The sequence below is a fragment of the Scyliorhinus canicula genome, chromosome 13, assembly GCF_902713615.1.
Source record: "Scyliorhinus canicula chromosome 13, sScyCan1.1, whole genome shotgun sequence".
NCBI lineage: Eukaryota > Metazoa > Chordata > Chondrichthyes > Carcharhiniformes > Scyliorhinidae > Scyliorhinus > Scyliorhinus canicula.
This window is the reverse complement of record NC_052158.1, coordinates 43,229,706-43,248,684: the sequence shown is the minus strand read 5'-3', so window position 1 is coordinate 43,248,684 and position 18,979 is coordinate 43,229,706. Positions and strand designations below refer to the sequence as shown.

At 48.8% G+C, this 18,979-nt stretch overlaps 1 protein-coding gene across 2 annotated transcripts in view; it reads right to left on the bottom strand.

Moving 5' to 3' along the window:
• LOC119975905 (RLA class II histocompatibility antigen, DP alpha-1 chain-like) overlaps positions 1 to 18,979 on the bottom strand; it is a 96,153-nt gene that overhangs the window by 1,520 nt on the left and 75,654 nt on the right. For both annotated transcript variants that reach the window (XM_038815841.1, XM_038815842.1), the window contains exon 4: positions 5,784 to 5,931. In XM_038815841.1, coding sequence (XP_038671769.1) covers positions 5,786 to 5,931 — 146 coding nt within the window. In that variant the 3' untranslated portion in view covers positions 5,784 to 5,785. The remainder of the gene's footprint in view (positions 1 to 5,783; positions 5,932 to 18,979) is intronic.

Genomic DNA, 18,979 nt, shown 5'->3' with positions numbered 1-18,979 from the left:
TGAGGGAGTCACACCTAGTGACAATTCTTTTTTAAAAAATTTAGATTACCCAATTATTTTTTCCAATTAAGGGGCAATTTAGCGTGGCCAATCCACCTACTCTGTATCTGATACCTGAGTACAAGTCTTTTGTCCTGGGGAAATGGGCCATTAAAATCTAAATAAAAAAAAAAACAATTGTCACCAGGTGTGACTCCCTCATTTTCTTTTTGGGTTGTGGGGGTGAAACCCACGCAGGCACGGGGAGAATGTGCAAACTTCACACGGACAGTGACCCAGAACCGGGATCGAACCTGGGACCTCAGCCCTGTGAGGCAGTTGTGCTAACCACTAGGCCACCGTGCTGCCCTACCTGGTGACAATTCTAATGGGTAATTGAAGTTAAGGAGAGAAAGACAGACAAATGAGATATTAACCAAGGGTAATAACAGATATTATGCTTGTACCTCCAGGAACATACAAAGAATGAAGAACAAGAAGATGAAGACAGAACTGATGACCTCCATTATGATCATCGCTGGATTCCTACAGTTGCGCGCGTTGTACGCATTTACCCCCAACACCACACCGGCCCGAACATAAGCACACAACACGATACCCCTAGCCCGGACACCACACCTCACATAAAAATAAACACTGATACCCCCACATGGTGCGAAAACATTGTAAAATGGTATTCCCTCTCATATACAATAGAAGCCCTCTTGGTAATAGCAATACTCTGCAGTATCGTTCACTTAGACTCTGCAAATGGCGAAGGAGAGCCTCCCTCTCCCCAATTTATACACTCCGAGCCCCTTTTCTTGGAATCCACCAAACCCCACAAACATTTTAAACTGTTTCACTGACAAATAAAAATTGAACTTTTTAATGATTGTTATGACTTAAGTAGAAATGTGATGCTGCTGTTGTTTAAAATTTTTGTATTGTATTATAAGTTCCTTTTGTTATTTGCTAGCAGCATGACTGTAGCTTAGGTAATGACAGTTAGAGGTTCCCCTGTGTGAAGAAGTTAAATGTATGATTAAATGTCTATAGTGCCCCCTTAGAATTTATGAATGTGTGATGTATTAAAAAATTTAGGCAAATGCTCCAAAAACATAGGACAGTGTAGTGTAGAACCTGTCCTTGACCAAGGGTACCTGGCACACCAAAGACGGATGAAGGACCAATAGTGTGATCCACCACGCTCTGCGTTTGGGATCAAGAGGACGGGATGTAGCCATCTAGGATGGCCACTTACACAGGGAAACATGGCCACTTACAAAGGGAAATATGGCCACTTGCAAAGAAACATGGGAAATATGGCCACTTGCAAAGAAACATGGAAAATATGGTCAGTGCAGGATCCAGACGAACTCCGAGCTTAAGTGTATATTTGCCACTAGACAACCAGACACAATCGAAACCCCCAGCCGATTTGCATTCTAATGGCCCATTTCCCCAGGACAAAAGACTTGTACTCAGGTATCAGATACAGACTCATCGGCGCCACACCATTCACCCAGGAAGCCCAAACAGTCAAGGTCAATGACCGCTGAGGACACGCCCAGCCATCAAGGAACCCGCCCCTTTATTGGCTCAAATCGAAAGCAGTAATCGAAGCCTGCAAATTATTAGGTCCAAAGCTAAGGACCACAAAACCCAAAAAAGGATAAGGAGAGAGACTGCAATGTATACAATCTCTCTTGGCACCGGCTCTCTTAGCCCCGGCCTATACCTGAAATCAATTGCAGCACCACGACCAGAAAAAAGTTCAAAATCAACGACCGCTGCCAGACGGACAAGCCCAGCAGAAACAAAGTTACTTCTCCAGACCCAGCCACTCCAGATCCGAACAAAGGCCTTGTTCCTATGCCAAAAGCCTGTCTTGAAAATACAGAAAAATGTGTCATTTGAAACATGGAAGTCTGGCAATATCTGGTCTGAGAGAAACCTGAGAGGATACAGGGAAAGATCCCATGAAGGGTTAATAACAGCTGCAAACAGCAGTATTATAAAATGCAGATTCTTTCTCACAAGCAGGCTTAGCAAACACACGGGATCCTTGTAATAAGTTAAAACAATGGCTCACACCTTCATTGAATGTAACTATCTTAGGAAGCATCTGGAAAAGCATGGATGAAGGTTTCAATTGAATTAAGTGACGAATGTTTAAATCAGGCAGGTCTTTCAAGTCATAACCAAGTGAAATTTTAGCATACAGCTAAAAGCAAATGTTTCACACCTTCATTGAAATTAACTCTCTTAGTAAACAGCTGGAAAGGAAAGGATGAGATTCAATTGATTTGTTAACAATTCTAAGTGTGAAATTCTACTAACATCAAGTAAATTAAAGAAAATTGGAGACTATCAGTCTATAATTTAAAGTCAATATCAAAGGCAAAGTTATGAGCTGGGGACAATTGGAAAATTAAACTATTCAAATGACAGAAATGAAAAGTAACACCTCTTGAAACCAAAGCATTTTTGAATATCACAAAGGAATTTTGAACATCACAAAGGACAATGTAATCAGATCTGAGAGGTGAGGCCATGCCCAAAATGAATAATTAGTTGTATTAGAATGTTTAGATCAAAGATACTTTTTAACAATCGAAGTGAAATAAGTTAATTTACAATAAGGTCATAAAAACTTAATAATTGTAAGAAAGAGAATATAAACCAAGGGAGCAGAACCAGAAGAGAAGGGAAGGAGAGGAGAGAGGAGAGAAGCATATTCAGCTCTCACAGCTCGGTCATGGGAAAGACAAGACGAGCAGCTGAGCTTAAACAGCTATTGATCTAAGGAAGACTAGAATTTAAACAGGAGTCAGAGTGAGCTGAGAGATAGCTAGCAGAGCCAGCTCTTGTAGCTCAATACATGGGAGCGACAAGGCACAGCAACAGAGCTAACCAGCGAACACATCTCAAGAAGACCAGACTTCAAAGAAGATTGATTGTCAAGGTGAGCCTGAAGGTCCCTTCAACCAACCAGAAGGATCCAGAAGCAAGATCTTTTTACCTTTCTGTAAAGAAAGTGTTTGCAGCTTTTAAAAGAACAAACATAATAATAAAATAACAACCTGAAAAGTGATTTGTTTCCTAAAGTCTACGTTACTTACTTAGCAATGCAGGACCCAGGACATCGATGCTACTAAGTGGTAAGTAGATAAAATCTTCGGTGAAGGTATGGGTTATACCGGGGGATAACTTGAAAATATAGTTTGACCTGAATAGCACCCACCGAAGCCTGCATCGGAGTCAAGGAGTGAGAATCCCTGTTCACCATTTAGAATATCGACCCTTTTTGGTATAGGGGGAACTCTAAGAATAATGGTGAGTTTTCAAAAGCAAACCGGGTGCCTGAAGTTAAGTACAGGTTGTTGTAGTGCTAGGTGTAATTTAGCTTGTCGTGTTTTATACTGCATGTCGAAGTTAATCTTGTGTGTAAATAAACTATTATTGAACTTGAACTAACTAACTGGTTGTTGGGTCTTTGATCGATATTTGGTTGAACCTTGTGGTGGTATAATTTGATACCTGGCGACTCTGAAAGCAATATCATCATTAATAACTGTCAGATCAATATCTGAATAAAGTAGATACCCCAAACGTGGCAACAGGCTGAAGTCAAGCCCAGTGAGCCCAGGAGCAGATCAGAGGTGGCCACAGGGATGGCTAAGTGCAGAGTTGGGTTGGTTAGAATGTAAGGGTCCTTCCTGTTAATTGTCTTATTTCTCCTTCCTTTTATAATTACCTTAACATTTTTGATCCATGGATGATTAATGGACATGTGTCTATTCAAGCAAAAGAAAGCAGTGGCCTGTGCCTTTGATTCAAGCAGAATCCTGCACTGTTTAAACTGGAGATGTGCACTTTCCAGTACCAATGACAGAGATTGACTAGGGCTCAGTTTGATTGATTTGGCTGGTGACCAATGAATTGACCCAAAAGGCTGTTGCTCTGCCAGGTAACAGGTGGTGATCGGACCAGATCCCACTGGAATTTTTTTCCAGAGTCACATATTTTCATTTTGGTTTCAGTTTGACTCCTGGCAGCTTACAGAGAAGACCCAATCTCTCTTCTCTCCAGTTCTCACTAGAAATGCTGTGCTTCTGAACTGGCAGGGAGCCTGAATGAGTCTATCTGCAGGAGAACTATTAATGGCTGTGCAGGCAAAGTCCATAATCTGTCAACTCTCTCCAGAAAGCTGTTGCTAATTCTCTCCAGAAAGAACCAGTTAACTCTCTCCAATAAGCCTGTGGGTGTTGGATTCCTGAAGCTACAGAGGCCTGAAGACAGGCCACGAACTGAAAGCAAAGTTTGGTGAAACAGGGCCTCTGCTTCTCCAGGTAAATTGTGAACACAGGTAGAAAAACAAAGCCTGTAATTTACAAATTTACTGTGAAGAAAGCATGCTGAGAACCGTCATCTGAAGCAAAGAGTCTTTTCTCTTTAGCCCCCCGCTTTTCCACCCCTCTTGTGTTTGTTCATCTGGTGTGTGTGTGTGTGGGGGGGGGGGGCAAGTTAAAGTGGGAGGTAGAATAGTTAATAGTTAACCAACTGTATCCGCTGCATATTTCATTATTATTCTTGTTAGAAATAAACAGTAATTGTGTTTCAACCTACAAACATGTTTCTGTAATTATTGGGCAGTCAAAGGGAAAAGACTTTTGGTATTTTTATGGGAATTATTGGGTTAATTCACTTGTGTTGTGACTCCGGGACAAGTGGGGCTGGAATTGACCAATTGACCGTGCACTTGCACAGGGTGCCCTAACAATAAGGTACGCCTCCATTTTCTGAGACTTCATCCCAATTGTTTCATATCATTTAGGACTTCATGCCTTCTCCCCAAATGCCACATCATCCTTCCCCAAATCCACATACCAATTCAGTGCTTTATCATGACATCCACCCCCATGGCTCCATGCCAACTCAATGTCAACTCATGCCCCCCCCCACCCCCCCCCCCCCCCCCCCATCCACCTCCATGGCCTCACATAGACCCCATGTCAACTTAATGTCATCATTCGCTTCAGCCACTCCAATGGCCCTCATACTCTTTATACTAACTTATGGCTCTTTTATGCCCATTTATCCATCCCATGCCACTCAACCCCTCCCCCACCCATCTTCATGGCTTCATAGAGACCCGATGCCAACTCAATGTCAAGTCATGCTCTCCAGCCACTCCAATGGCTGTAATACCCTCTGTGCTAACTCATGGTTCTTTCATGCCCAGTCACCCAATAAACATTCCATACACAACCAGCAAACCCTATGGTAACAATGGCATGTGTGGAACTATTTAAAAAGCACCCATTCATCATTTAAAGAAAACTGCTTTTGTGCTACAATTTTATAGAAGTGTCAACCAGATCATTAAAGTAACAATAAAACAAGCTATTAGCATATGACACTTCTTAATCCTGTACAAATTAACATTTGAACCATTGAAAAAAGTTCATCGGAAAAAGTAATATTATAGACTCATAGAGCTGTCAGTCAAGCAAAGTACACACTTTTCTCGAGCTGTGGAAGCAAAAGTTAACCCTTTTTTTTTGAGAGTCTTGGCTTTCAATTGAACCTCATTAAGCATGTACCTTATCCTAGTACTAACTCTTCATGTATCAGTGAGTGTTGATAAGCATATAAAATATGTTCTCAATCTTGTTCATACCTGTGTACATTGCTACAGGGATTCAGCGACGACCATTTAAGGAGTTGGGACTCTGGTTGAGACTCACTTTCAGTAACATTAACAGTACACACAGATGAGTTCTGTTCCCTGTACCTACCCCTAGATGCCGTGTTGCTGAGCTTGCAGCCTCTGTCTCTCTTTGATCAGTAGGATGATCCCTACAACAGCACTGATGATTCCCAGGGTGACTCCCAGAGCACAGATCACTGTCCCGGGACCAGACTTTTCCTCAGGAACTTCAGCTTCTGTTAGAGAGAGAGACACACAAAAGGATAAGTGCCTTACAATGGAATACCAGATGAACATAACAGAGCAGAGATGTTATTAAACAAATCCACACTTTCACAACCAAAATTTGGAAACAAAAGCAAAATACAGCAATGCATTTATGGAGAGAGAAACTGAATTACAGAGAGAAACAGAGGTTAGAAATTGCTGTCCCCAATCGGACTGGAATGGAGGTTGGTTGATAAAAGTAGTGGTTGCCGATCAGCTCAGCCAGGTATCTTGCCTCCATTTCCACCCTTTTCTCAAGATCTGGGGAGAGAAAACATAGAACATAGAACAGTACAGCACAGAACAGGCCCTTCGGCCCTCAATGTTGTGCCGAGCCATGATCACCCTACTCAAACCCACATATCCACCCTATAACCGTAACCCAACAACCCCCCCTTAACCTTACTTTTATTAGGACACTACAGGCAATTTAGCATGGCCAATCCACCTAACCCACACATCTTTGGACTGTGGGAGGAAACCGGAGCACCCGGAGGAAACCCACGCACACAGGGGGAGGACGTGCAGACTCCACACAGACAGTGACCCAGCCGGGAATCGAACCTGGGACCCTGGAGCTGTGAAGCATTTATGCTAACCACCATGCTACCCTGCTGCCCCAACAAACAAGGCCTGAACATTCCATTTTGGAGCTAATTCATATCATTATGGGCTCATTAAGAGCCCGACTTTGGTAAGTTTTAAAATTTTCACTAAGGTCAGAGTTCAATAGCTGTTGGGTTTCAAACCAGCTGCATGGAAGTGAAAACCATGAGGCAGAGGCAGTAAGTGGAAAAATGGTTTTATCTCTCAGAAGTTAATAGGTTCATATGTAAGAAGTCATATGTCATAACTGAGAAGTTTAAGTTCGTAATAAAAGGAAAATACTGCCAATGCTAAAAATCTGAAAGAAAAACTTAGCAGGCTTGGCAGCAGCGTTGGAGAGAGAAGAATTAATGGATGCAATTCAGCGGAAAAAATTCTCAGGTGCAATTCTCCCAAAAAAGAACAAAGGGCGCGATTCTCCGCAAATGCGGCGAGTCGTAAAGACTGCCGTGAAACTGGCCGTGTTTCACGGCAGCCTCCGCGCCCCCCTCCCAGGACCAGATTCTTCCCCCCCCCGGGCGGGGCTAGCAGCGCGGCCCAGTGAAGCACTGCATCGCGGGCTTAGCGACCTTCGCTAAGTCTGCGCGCCAAGCGTCACGGCGGCTGACGCGCACGATGACATCAGCTGCGCATGCGCGGGTTGGAAGGCTCCAACCCGCGCATGCGCGGATGACGTCATCACGCAGACGCGTCAAACATGCGCATGCGCGGGCCGTCATGCCCCTCAGCCGCCCCGCGGACTGATCCTGCGGGGCGGCGGAAGAATAAATAGTGCGCGGGTATCGGACCCGCTGCCCGCGACCGGTGCCCACCGATCGCAGGCCCATGCCACCGTGCCAATTGGTGCCATGGTTGTCCGGGACGGCACTTTGCGGCCGTTTTCACGAACGGTGAGAGCAGGTGTGATTGCGTTTGTGAAAACGGCCGTAAAGGCCTGGGAACTCGGCCCATCAGCCTGGGGAGAATCGCTGTTCGCCGTAAAAAACGGCGAGCAGCGATTCGTGTCGTGGGGCGGCCGTGGGGGGGGGGGGGGGGGGGGGGGGAGAATAGTGGGAGGGCGGGAAAATTGTCGGGAAGGCCCTCCCGCTATTCTCCGACCCGTCGTGGGCAGCGGAGAATCGCACCCGAAGTCCCTCGGCAAGCCTGTTCAGTCGCATGTTTCCGAGAAACACAAGTGGTGGGATTCTCTAATAATGGGGCTATGTCCCCACGCCGGCGTGAAAACCGACACCAACCAGTCCAGCGTCAACGGCCCCCAAAAGTGAGGAATTCTCACCTTTTGTGGTGATATGATCTGCATACTCGTCTGCCATTGGGCCAGAACGTCGGCTTACCATTGGCCCTGGTCGGTCATGTGCCTCTCGACCGATTGGCCGAGAGGCTGAGTTAACCACGCCTCTATTAACGAGGTATAAATGCTCAGACGCCTGATGATCGTCCCTTTCCACTGTAGACGATCGCAGAGCTGTGTTCTAGTTAATTAAAGCCAGACTTTGGTAAATCACTCGCCTCGCGTACAATCGATGGTACATCACCTTTCTAGGGGGCTAGGTTGACACCGGAGTGATTCCCGCAGCTCCAGCCGGCGCTGAACGGCCCGCACGAGTTCGCGCAGGCGTACAACGGTGGGCGTGATTTCGCATATGCGCAGAAAGGCCGGCGTACTTCTGCACATGCGCGGGGGTTCCCTCCTCCGTGTCAGCCCCCCCGGTCAAAATGGCGGAGCCCTACAGGGGCCCGGCGTGGAGTAAAGTAGGCCCTCATGGATCCAGCCCGCCCGCCGATCGGTAGGTCCCGATCGCGGGCCAGGCCACCGTGGGAGCCCCCCCGGGGTCGGATCCCCACGCCACCCCCCCCCCCCCCCCACCCCAACGATTCTCTGACCCGGCGCCTGGTTGCAGAATCGCGGCCATGGTTTTCAATGCGATGCGTATTGTACAAAAGACCTGAATGGGGAACACATGGCCGAGGCCGCTCACAGCCCTGTTTTGAACATTCTGGAGATCCACTCGACGGAACACCGAGATCAGGATGTCATTTTTAAATGGCACCCCGATCTCGGAGGCCCCCAAAACGCACTACCGCAACCTCCTCCCCCCAGCCCAACGCACTATCGGAGAATTCCCCCAGCCCCCCACCCCCCGGCACCCCTCCAACACCCACACCTTGGCACCCTGGCAGTGCCACCTAGGCCAGCCTGGCACTACCAAGGTGCTCAGGTGGCACTGCCAGGTGCCAGGTTGATGCTGCCAAGGTGCCATGCTGACAATTATTCAACACGTACCATCAGGCTAAGGATGCCCAGGTGGGTGTTGGGAGGGGGTGGGGAGGGGCGGGGGGGATCCTCCAATAGTGCGTTCGGCTGGGTGGGGTGGGGAGGAGGTCGTGGATCATTTCGGAGGCCTTGGAGATTGGGATCCCATTTAATAATGGTTTCCTGATCTCTCGCTACACTGGGGAATTCCGGCGAGCAGAGCTCCCTACTGTACAAAACAGTGCTATATGCGACCTCAGCCGTGTGTCCCCGTTCAGGCCCCATATACAACGCGAGCCACGTTGAATGGCCATGTGTCCATAGTCCGCCCCCGTGCAGCCTGCTCCTCTGCTGCAACCTCTGCCTCATCTCTGAGCCGCCTGCACTGATGCTGCCACAGGGCTGCATGCCAGGCAGTTGCTCCCGCCACGGCAGCCAACATCACTGGCTGGTTACCACATATGATATTCTGAAGGGGGTGAGAGCAGAGAATGTTATCATGGCACTAAAGAGGAAATGCTGGAAAATCTCAGCAGATCTGGCAGCATCTGTAGGGAGAAAAAGAGCTAACGTTTCGAGTCCAGATGACCCTTTGTCAAAGCTCATGTTATCATGGCCCATACCTAACCAGGTACATGGTGGCCCCGGTTGTCACCGCGCGCCCCAGCCACGCATGTCCCCCACCCCTGCATCCCGGTCCCATCGGTGCCTTCGTTCCTGGTGCCCATCCCTGCTGCCAGGGCCACCGTTTGATGGCACTGCCCTCACTGGGGGCTGCCTTCGGTGTGGCCCTGGGTGGACCCCCTGGTGGGCATCGCCGGTTGAGTGGGGTGGCCAGGTAGGGGGGCAGCACCCATCCATAAGGCCGTTTTCTTGGTATCCACCCAGGGGCTGGGGTGGGTGGCCAACAAAATGGCCACCGTAATGGGGCTTGGTACGTGGGCACCGCTCTGTCATGTTGGGAGCACCCCGGCCGCTCAGACTGTTCCCCTTCCTTCCCCTCCCCCGGCCCCGGCAGGGCCCCCCTCCACGCAGGAAGCACAGCTGGTCTCCAATACGGGAGCCCGCAGTCCCTCCCACGCCAACTCCTACCTCCTCTCGCAGCCGCCTCAGCCAGCACGCCGGCTTCACCAATTTTTATAGGTGGTTAGAAACACAACGTCGGGAAATCGGCCCATCCGGGGTGCAGAATCGCTGAGGCCTCGGAGAATCAGTCGTCAGGACAGATAATGAGGTGCACACTGTACTTCTGGGCCGCGCGGCGGGAGCTGCAATTTCGGCGAGTTGAGGGTCCAGAGAATTCAAAATTGGCACGAAGCCGGCTTCAAGCCCGATTCCGGTGTCGGAGTCTATTCTGCGGCAGATTATATTTCTTGATTTTGGCACAATGTCTCGGTGAATCCAGCCCAATGTTTGTTAATCAGCAGTTGCCATGGGCATGCAACCAATTGGATAATAGTCAATCCTTGTGTCTTACTACAGGAAAGAATGCCCTGGTCCATGACTGGAGGTATTCCAGATTGATGAGGAGAAAACTGTGAGGTAGCTGGGGAGGAGTATTTAACAATATGTTGGGAGTCCAGCGAGTTGAATAGTCAGATATTTTTATTAAACAAACAGGTATTTATAAGAGGACAGGTTGAATCTCACCGGGTCCTCTCTCTCTGTTGGCTGGTTCCAGACTGACTGACCTTTTATACAAGTAGTGGAGCAACCCTGCTCTCGGGGAGGGGGAGCGCACACTCACCGAGTAACACGGGGAAAACAATCATCCCACCAGTGTGTCCCATGTCGGTTAATACAGAATATGACCACGCCTGTGCTGGGAGCAAATAAGACTCCTCCAGAAAGCCAGTGAGGATGCCCCAAGTCTGCAGTTGTCAGGTGTTTCCACAGATAAACACAATGCATTAATTAAAGAGCCTGCTGATAGGTACCCATTATATCTTTCTATTTTTTCATTCCATGTACCAGTGAAGAAAGCGAAAGGCTAACAAGATCATCATGGCTTCATGTCCAACCTACCTCTGAGGATGATGCCGCAGAATCCTCAGAGAATGCACTATCAGGGTGTTTACCTGTATACCTCACCAGCACAGATACATTCACCTCGGCGGCTGCATATTCTAGAGTAGGCTCGGGTTCACAATCTAGTGAGCAAAACACTGATATGAGCCTATAACTGAGGCAGTGACAGCCAAGGTCTCTGATACTCAAAAGACTACTGGAGCCCGGACCCTGTTGAGCCCCATGCAGATGAGGAGCCTCTGGTCTTGGCCGTAAGAGACTTGTTGGAGATGCAGAGACAAGTAGTGGAAAATCAGATAGAGGTGCCAGTGCAGACAGGCCCAAAGGCTGAAGGTGTCCAGCCACGTTCTGTCTGCTGGTGTTGCTCGGCATGCAAACGTTTAGCTGCCTTAAAAGGGTGGTGACACCTTAAGAGATCTATGTCCAGCAGGGATAGCTCAGATCTGCACTCCACCATTCTAGCCTTGGCTGCAGTGCAGTAGTGACAAGGCAAAAGGATATAGGGAACCTCAACATCCTTCCAGGTATCCTTCTCCTCAAATAATCAAGGCGATTGTATCAACACCCTCAGGTAGGACAACTGCTGGAACTTCCGGTGATGGCCATGGTGTGAGTGGTCGCACAAAGGGCAGTTCCTGCATGAAGGCACAGAAAAGAGCTCTTTTTACCCAAAATTGGGTGCAACTTGACATAAAGGTGTAGTTGAAGGTCGGAGGAGCAGTTCCTCCCGGGAGTGGTATGTCTGCTGGTTACCAAACCCGACAGAAGACGGTGAAAGACCTGGCCAAGGAGTTGGAGGAGACCTGTGGCGCAGCAGCCAGTGGAAGGATGGCGGAGGGGAAAGGGTTAGTGCAAGTTGGAAAGCCCCAGATGGAGCAGTTGATGGCTTTTATCAAGGATGAGTTCTGCCAGCAGAGGAAGGGGATGCAGGAGGATCACTCGAAGGCCATTGCAGTAAATAACTGCACCCCTGAAGGGCTCAATGGAAAGGGTGGAGAAATGTTTGGAGGCACATGGGTCACAGATCCGGGATATTGAGAGGGTGATGTCGGACCACAGCGATCAGGTGGTGGCATTGGAGGCGAAGTTAGGAGACCTTTGCAAGACGTTGAGAGCAAAGGTGGAGGAACAGTAAAACAGTTTGAGAAGGCAGAGCGTGTGGATAGTGGACCTCTCTGAAGGAGTGGAAGGTGTGAGTGCCACGAGATACGTGTCAAGGATGCTGGTGGCAGAGGGAGTGCTGGACAAGGCCCCTGAAGTGGATAGAGTTCACAGTCTCTGAGGCAGAAGTCTAGAGCAGGGGAGCCGCCACGGGCGGTGATCGAGAGACTCCATAAGTTTGTGGAGAAAGAGAAGATCTTGCGGTGGGCCAGGGAAGAGCGGAACTGAATGGGAGCGGAACAAGGAATATACCAGGACATTGGAGCCGAGCTTATGAAACGGTGTGCTGGATTCAACAAGACCAAGGCGGTGCAGGATCAGCAGCAGATCAGGTTTGGGGTGCTCTACTCGGTGAAATTATGGGTGACGTTTGAAGGCTGGAAATATTACTCTGAGACCTCAGAAGCAGCCGAGGACTTCATCAAGGAGCATAAATTGGGGGAGAACTGAATTGAACAACTCTGGGGGATTGAGGTGCTGGCACTTTGAGATGATTGGGAATACGGGTAGAATGGGGGTAGGTAGTGCCGGGGGGTGGGTGGGGGTGGGGTTATTTTCCTCCCAACTGGAATGGGTTATTCTTCATGTTTATTATTTACTGTTAGGTTGACAAAGTGTAGCAGGGGTAAATGTTTATGCTGGGATGGCTGTCCTCATTTCCTCCCCTCCTGTTTCCTGGGCTTGTGTGTGTTTTATCTCTTGTTTGTTTTCTCTTGGGGAGGTGACCTGGAGTTGAGTCTTAGTTTGGGTTGGGGAGGGTAATGTCAGCACGGAGCCTTCTTCACTGAGCGGAGGAGTGGGTGGAGCGGGGGAGGTCAAAGGGAGGAGGCTTTTGGGCAGAGGTAGCCATGCTAGCAAGTGATGCTGGTGAGCGGCAGTGAGGTGGTAGGGGAGAAGGTCGAGTGTGTGTGTGTGTGTGTGTGTGGGGGGGGGGGGGGGGGGGGGGGGGTGGTTGAATAGGGAGGGTAATGCGACGAGGTGAGGTGGGAGAAAAGAGACATGGTCAGGGGCATAGAAGGGGACCATCTTGGGGGGGGCAGGTACAGGGTGGAGTTAACGCAGCTATAGCTAAAAGGGGAGGATGGCAGACAGTAGAGAGGAATGGAGGCATAAGCCTTCGGTAAGGCTGATAATGTGGACCGCGCAAGGGCTCAGTGGACCAGTTAAAAGATATTGGGTTTTGGTGCACCTTGGGAGCTTGAAAGCGGAGGTGGTCTTTCTGCATGAGACACACCTCCACGTGAAGGACCAGGTTAGCCTAAGAAAGGGGTGGTTGGTCAGGTTTTCCAATACGGGTTTGATTCAAAGTCGTGGGGAATGGCAATTTTAATGAGTAAGAAAACGGAGTTTTTAAGTGTGAAGGAAGTGATATACCCGGGTGGAGATATATAATTGTGACTGGGGTATTGGAAGAGATGCCAGTAGTACTGGTGAATGCGTATGCACCAGATTGAGATGATGTGGGTTTTATGAGGGGGTTGTTGGCAGCGACCTCAGATTTGGCCACGCACCAGCTGATCATGGGAGGAGATTTTAACTGTGACCTGGAGCCGAGGGTGGATGGTCAAGCCCCAGGTCGATGGGTAGGGTATGAATGGCAAAGAAGCTGGGTGGGTTTATGGAAAAGATGGGTATGGCAGACCCATGGCGCTTTAAGAACCCAGGGGGAAGTGAGTATTCTTTTTTTCACACGTCTATAAGGTGTATTCCAGAATTGACTTTTTTGGGGTGAGTCGGGAGATTTTGGTTGGGGTGGAGGGGGCAGAGTATGCGGGAATAATTATCTCAGACCAGCCGCCCCACCGGCTGGAGATTCGGTTTAGATCGGGACGAGAGCAGAGGCCAGGATGGAGGCTTGATTCGGGGTTATTTTGCGGATGGAGGTTTCTGTGATAAGGTGTGGGCGGCGATTAAAGATTATGTGGAGTTGAACCAGATCGGGAGATGTCGGCAACTATGTCCGGGAGGAGATTATTTCGTTCAAGGCTCATGCGGATAGGAAAAGGAGGGAGGAATATGACCAGCTCATGAAAAAGATAGTGGAAGAAGATAGGGAGTTCTCGAGTGTGCCCACCACGGAGGAAGTGGCGAGGAGGAAAACATTTCAGGGGCAATTTGATAGGTTGACAACGGGGAAGGCGATAGGACAGTTGCGTAGGGCAAGAGGAGTGCAGTATGAATCCAGGGAGAAGGCGAATCGAATGCTAGCACACCAGCTATGGAGGCAGGCTGCGTCCAGGGAAATATTGAGGATACGGACTGGGGCTGGGGATGTGGTGTCAGAGCCAGGGAAGATAAGGAGTACGATAAGGACGTACAGGGTGGACAGGAAGGGTGAAGAGGTGGTCATGGGTCAGGATTTTTAGAAGCAGGCACGAGAGAAGCCCCTGGAGTTGAGGGAGATATTGGACAGTATAAGGGGTGAAGTCGTGGAAGGCTCCGGGGCCAGATGGATATCCGGTGGAATTTTATAAGGAGTTTGCGACGGACCTGGCACCACATATCTTGGGGGCATTTAACGAGGCATTGGAGAAGGGGGAACTGTTGGAAACGATGATGCAGGCAGAGATCACGTTAATACCGAAAAAGGGGAAGGACGCGGTGGAATGTGGGTCGTATACACCCATATCGCTGTTAAACACAGACGTGAAAGTGCTGGCTAAGCTGTTGGTGGGAAAGATGGAAGGTTGTGTCCTGGGGATAGTTGCGGAGGACCAAACAGGCTTCATAAAGGGCCGGCAGCTCTCTAGCAATATAAGGAGGCTGTTAAATGTGATTTTGACCCCTTCGGGAACTCAAGTATTGAAGGTAGAGGTGTCCACGGACGCGGAGAAGGCATTCAATCGGGTGAAGTGGTGGTACCTTTTTGAGGTCCTGGGAAGGTTTGGGTTTGGGCCGAAGTTTGTGGCGTGGGTCCGCCTGTTATACGAGTGTGCGGACTAATGACATGTGCTCACGGAACTTTGAATTGCACAGGGGAACAAGGCGCCTACTGTCACTCCTGCCGTTTGCACTGGCTATAGAGCCTCTGGCAATGGCTCTTTGGGGAATCGGCAGAGTGTCAGGGAAATTTCAGGGATGGAGGGAGCATCGGGTGTCGCTTTATGCTGACGATGTACTGTTGCATGTTTCGGACCCATTGGAGAGTATGGAGAGGACCATGGGCCCATTGGGGAGGTTTGGGGCGTTCTCGGGGTAGAAGTTGAATGTAGGGAAAAGCAAAGTGTTCCCAGGTGATTAAGTTGGGATGGTGAGCCAATTTAGGGGGGGGTGCCATTCAAGGTGCTGGTGACAGGTTCAGATACCTAGGGATTCAGGTAGTGAGGGAATAGGCAATGCTTCACAAGTAGAAATTAATGAAGCTGGTGGAGGAGGCCAGGGAGGATCTCAAGAGGTGGGATACATCGCAATTGACTTTGGCAGGGAGGATTCAAGTGGTAAAGATGAATATTCTCCTGAGGTTCCTGTTCATTTTCCAGACACTCCCAATATTTGTTCCAAAGGCCTTTTTCAGAAACTGGACACAATTATTTCGGACTTTGTATGGGCAGGGAAGGTGCCAAGGGTTAGGAGGACCTGCTACAAAGGCAGAGGCAGCAGGGAGGGTTAGCGTTGTTGAACCTGCTTCATTACTATTGGATGGCTAATGTGGAGAAGGTGAGGCGATGGTGGGAAGGAGAAGGGGTGGAATGGGTCAGGATGGAGGTAGAATCCTGTAGGGAGTCCAGCTTAAGGGCTATGGTGATGGTGGAGTTGCCAATGATGCTAAACAGGTACTCAGGGAACCAGTGCTGCAGTCCACGGTGAAGATCTGGAACCAGTTGAGGAGGCATTTTAGGATGGAGGGGGTGTCGGTGTTAACGTCATTGTGTGAGAATCGCACATTTGAGCCGGAGGGGTGGATGGCATGTATAGGAGTTGGAGAGAAATGGGGCTGGTCAAAGTGAGGGATTTGTGTCTGGAGGAATTGAGGGAGAGGAGAGAGCTCCCAAGAGGGAGTGAGTTTAGGTACCTGCAGGTAAGGAACTTCACATGGAAGGTTTGGAAGCAGTTCTCCAGATTGCCGAGGTACACCCTGCTGGAGCGACTGTTGCTTTCAGATGTGGATGGGGAGGGCAGGACCAGAAACATATATGGGTGGCTGGGAGAACAGGGAGGTGAGCGGGTGGTGAAGATTAAGGAAAAATGGGAAGGTGTGCTAGGAGGGGAGATAAATTGGGGAGTATGGAGTGAGGCACTGTGAAGGGCAAACTCAACCTCCTTGTGCACAAGGATGAGCTTGATACAGTTCAAGGCGGTACACAGGGTACATATGACTCGGGCAAGAATGAGTGGGTTCTTTCAGGGGCGACAGACGAGTGTGAGAGGTGTGGGTAGGGACCAGCGAATCACGCGCTTATGTTCTGGAGCTGCAAAAAGTTGGAGAGTTTCTAGGTGGGAGTGTTCCATTCCAGGACACTCCAAGGGTGCCCTGACACTCCATCTCCCCTCTGTCAAATCGTATTGCCTCCAGTGGGTCAGGTCTGTGCCTGAGCAGAAGACCCTTAATAGGCCAAAGCCCTCCATGCCTTAGGCCTCTAGAATATGTACATTAATGTTCTCACAGTCAACTAGGCATAGCAATCAATAGGTTGCCTCCACCTCAGTTGTAGATGTCAGGGCAGTACCTACATGTAGTGCTAAGAAAAGAAAGATTACGAAAAATCACAAGCATACAGGTGGCACAGATGTACAACTATTGTATATAGTTTTGACACATGTCAATTTATGTTTACTTGCACTGTTTGAAAGTCTCCTGGATTCCATCTTGCTGCTATGGGTCAAGTTCATAAATCCAAAAACTGAGCACATCCAAAAACTAAACTTCTTTTGGACCTTATTCTAAAAGACATTAAGGTGGACAAGGCCCCAGGACCGGATGGGATCTATCCCAGGTTACTGAGGGAAGCGAGAGTCGAAATAGCTGGGGCCCTAACAGATATCTTTGCAGCATCCTTGAGCACGGGTGAGGTCCAGGAGGACTGGAGAATTGCTAATGTTGTCCCTTTGTTTAAGAAGGGTAGCAGGGATAATCCAGTGAATTATAGACCTGTGAGCTTGACGTCAGTGGTAGGCAAACTGTTGGAGAAGATACTGAGGGATAGGATCTATTCACATCTGGAAGAAAATAGACTTATCAGTGATAGGCAACATGGTTTTGTGCAGGGAAGGTCATGTCTTACAAACCTAATAGAATTCTTTGAGGAAGTGACAAAGTTAATTGATGAGGGAAGGGCTGTAGATGGCGTATACATGGACTTTAGTAAGGCGTTTGATAAGATTTCCCATGGCAGGTTGATGGAAAAAGTGAAGTCGTATGGGGTTCAGGGTGTACTAGCTAGATGGATAAAGAACTGGCTGGGCAACAGGAGACAGAGAGTAGTGGTGGAAGGGAGTGTCTCAAAATGGAGAAGGGTGACTAGTGGTGTTCCACAGGGATCCGTGCTCGGACCACTGTTGTTTGTGATCTACATAAATGACGTGGAGGAAGGTATAGGTGGCCTGATTAGCAAGTTTGCAGATGATACTAAGATTGGTGGAGTTGCAGATAGCGAGGAGGACTGTCAGAGAATACAACAAAATATAGATAGATTGGAGAGTTGGGCAGAGAAATGACAGATGGAGTTCAATCCAGACAAATGCGAGGTGATGCATTTTGAAAGATCAAATTCAAGAGCGGACTATATGGTCAATGGAAGGGTCTTGGGGAAAATTGATGTGCAGAGGCATCTGGGAGTTCAGGTCCATTGTACCCTGAAGGTGGCAACGCAGGTTGATAGAGTGGTCAAGAAGGCATACAGCATGCTTGCCTTCATTGGACAGGGTATTGTGTACAAGAGTTGGCAGGTCATGTTACAGTTGTATAGGACTTTGGTTCGGCCACATTTGGAATACTGCGTGCAGTTCTGGTCGCCACATTACCAGAAGGATGTGGATGCCTTGGAGAGGGTGCAGAGGAGGTTCACCAGGATATTGCCTGGTATGGAGGGTGCTAGCTATGAAGAAAGATTGAGTAGATTAGGATTGTTTTCGTTGGAAAAACGGAGGTTGAGGAGGGACCTGATTGAGGTCTACAAAAGTATGAGAGGTATGGACAGGGTGGATAGCAACAAGCTTTTCCCAAGAGTAGGGGTGTCAGTTACAAGGGGTCACGATTTCAAGGTGAGAGGGGGAAAGTTTAAGGGAGATGTGCGTGGAAAGATTTTTACGCAGAGGGTGGTGGGTGCCTGGAACGCTTTGCCAGCGGAGGTGGTAGAAGCGGGCACGATAGCATCATTTAAGATGCATCTGGACAGATATATGAACGGGTGGGGAACAGAGAGAAGTAGACCTTGGAAAATAGGCAACAGGTTTAGATAAAGGATCTGGATCGGCGCAGGCTGGGAGGGCCGAAGGGCCTGTTCCTGTGCTGTAATTTTCTTTGTTCTTTGTTATCGATATTAAGGACAGGAGGTCTCTGACCCGAGCTGAAACAAACCTTGCCAACCGCACCCGGCCATTAGTGCGGGAAGTCCCTGAATTAAGCTGACATGACCTGTGCAGGCACAAACCTCACTAGCTGCGCACCCAACCTTTAGAGTGGGAAGTCGGGACAGTAAGTTGCGATAAGGAAGTAAGAACCTTACCTTGGACATAGAATCATAGAATCTACTGCACGGAGACAGGACCTTCAGCCCAAATTGGTCCATGCCAACAGAAAGCTCATCTAAGTTAACCACATTTTTGTGCTTTTGGCCCATATATGGTTAGGATACAGACAGCCTAGGAGAGTGGGCCAAAATGTAGCAGATGGAGTTGATGTGGATAAATGTGAAGTTATGCATTTTGGTCGGAATAATGGAAAGGCAACTTATTATCTAAATGGGAACAGACTTTGGGGTGCTTTGGTGCAGAGGGATCTGGGTGTCCTCATGCAGGAGTCACAGAAA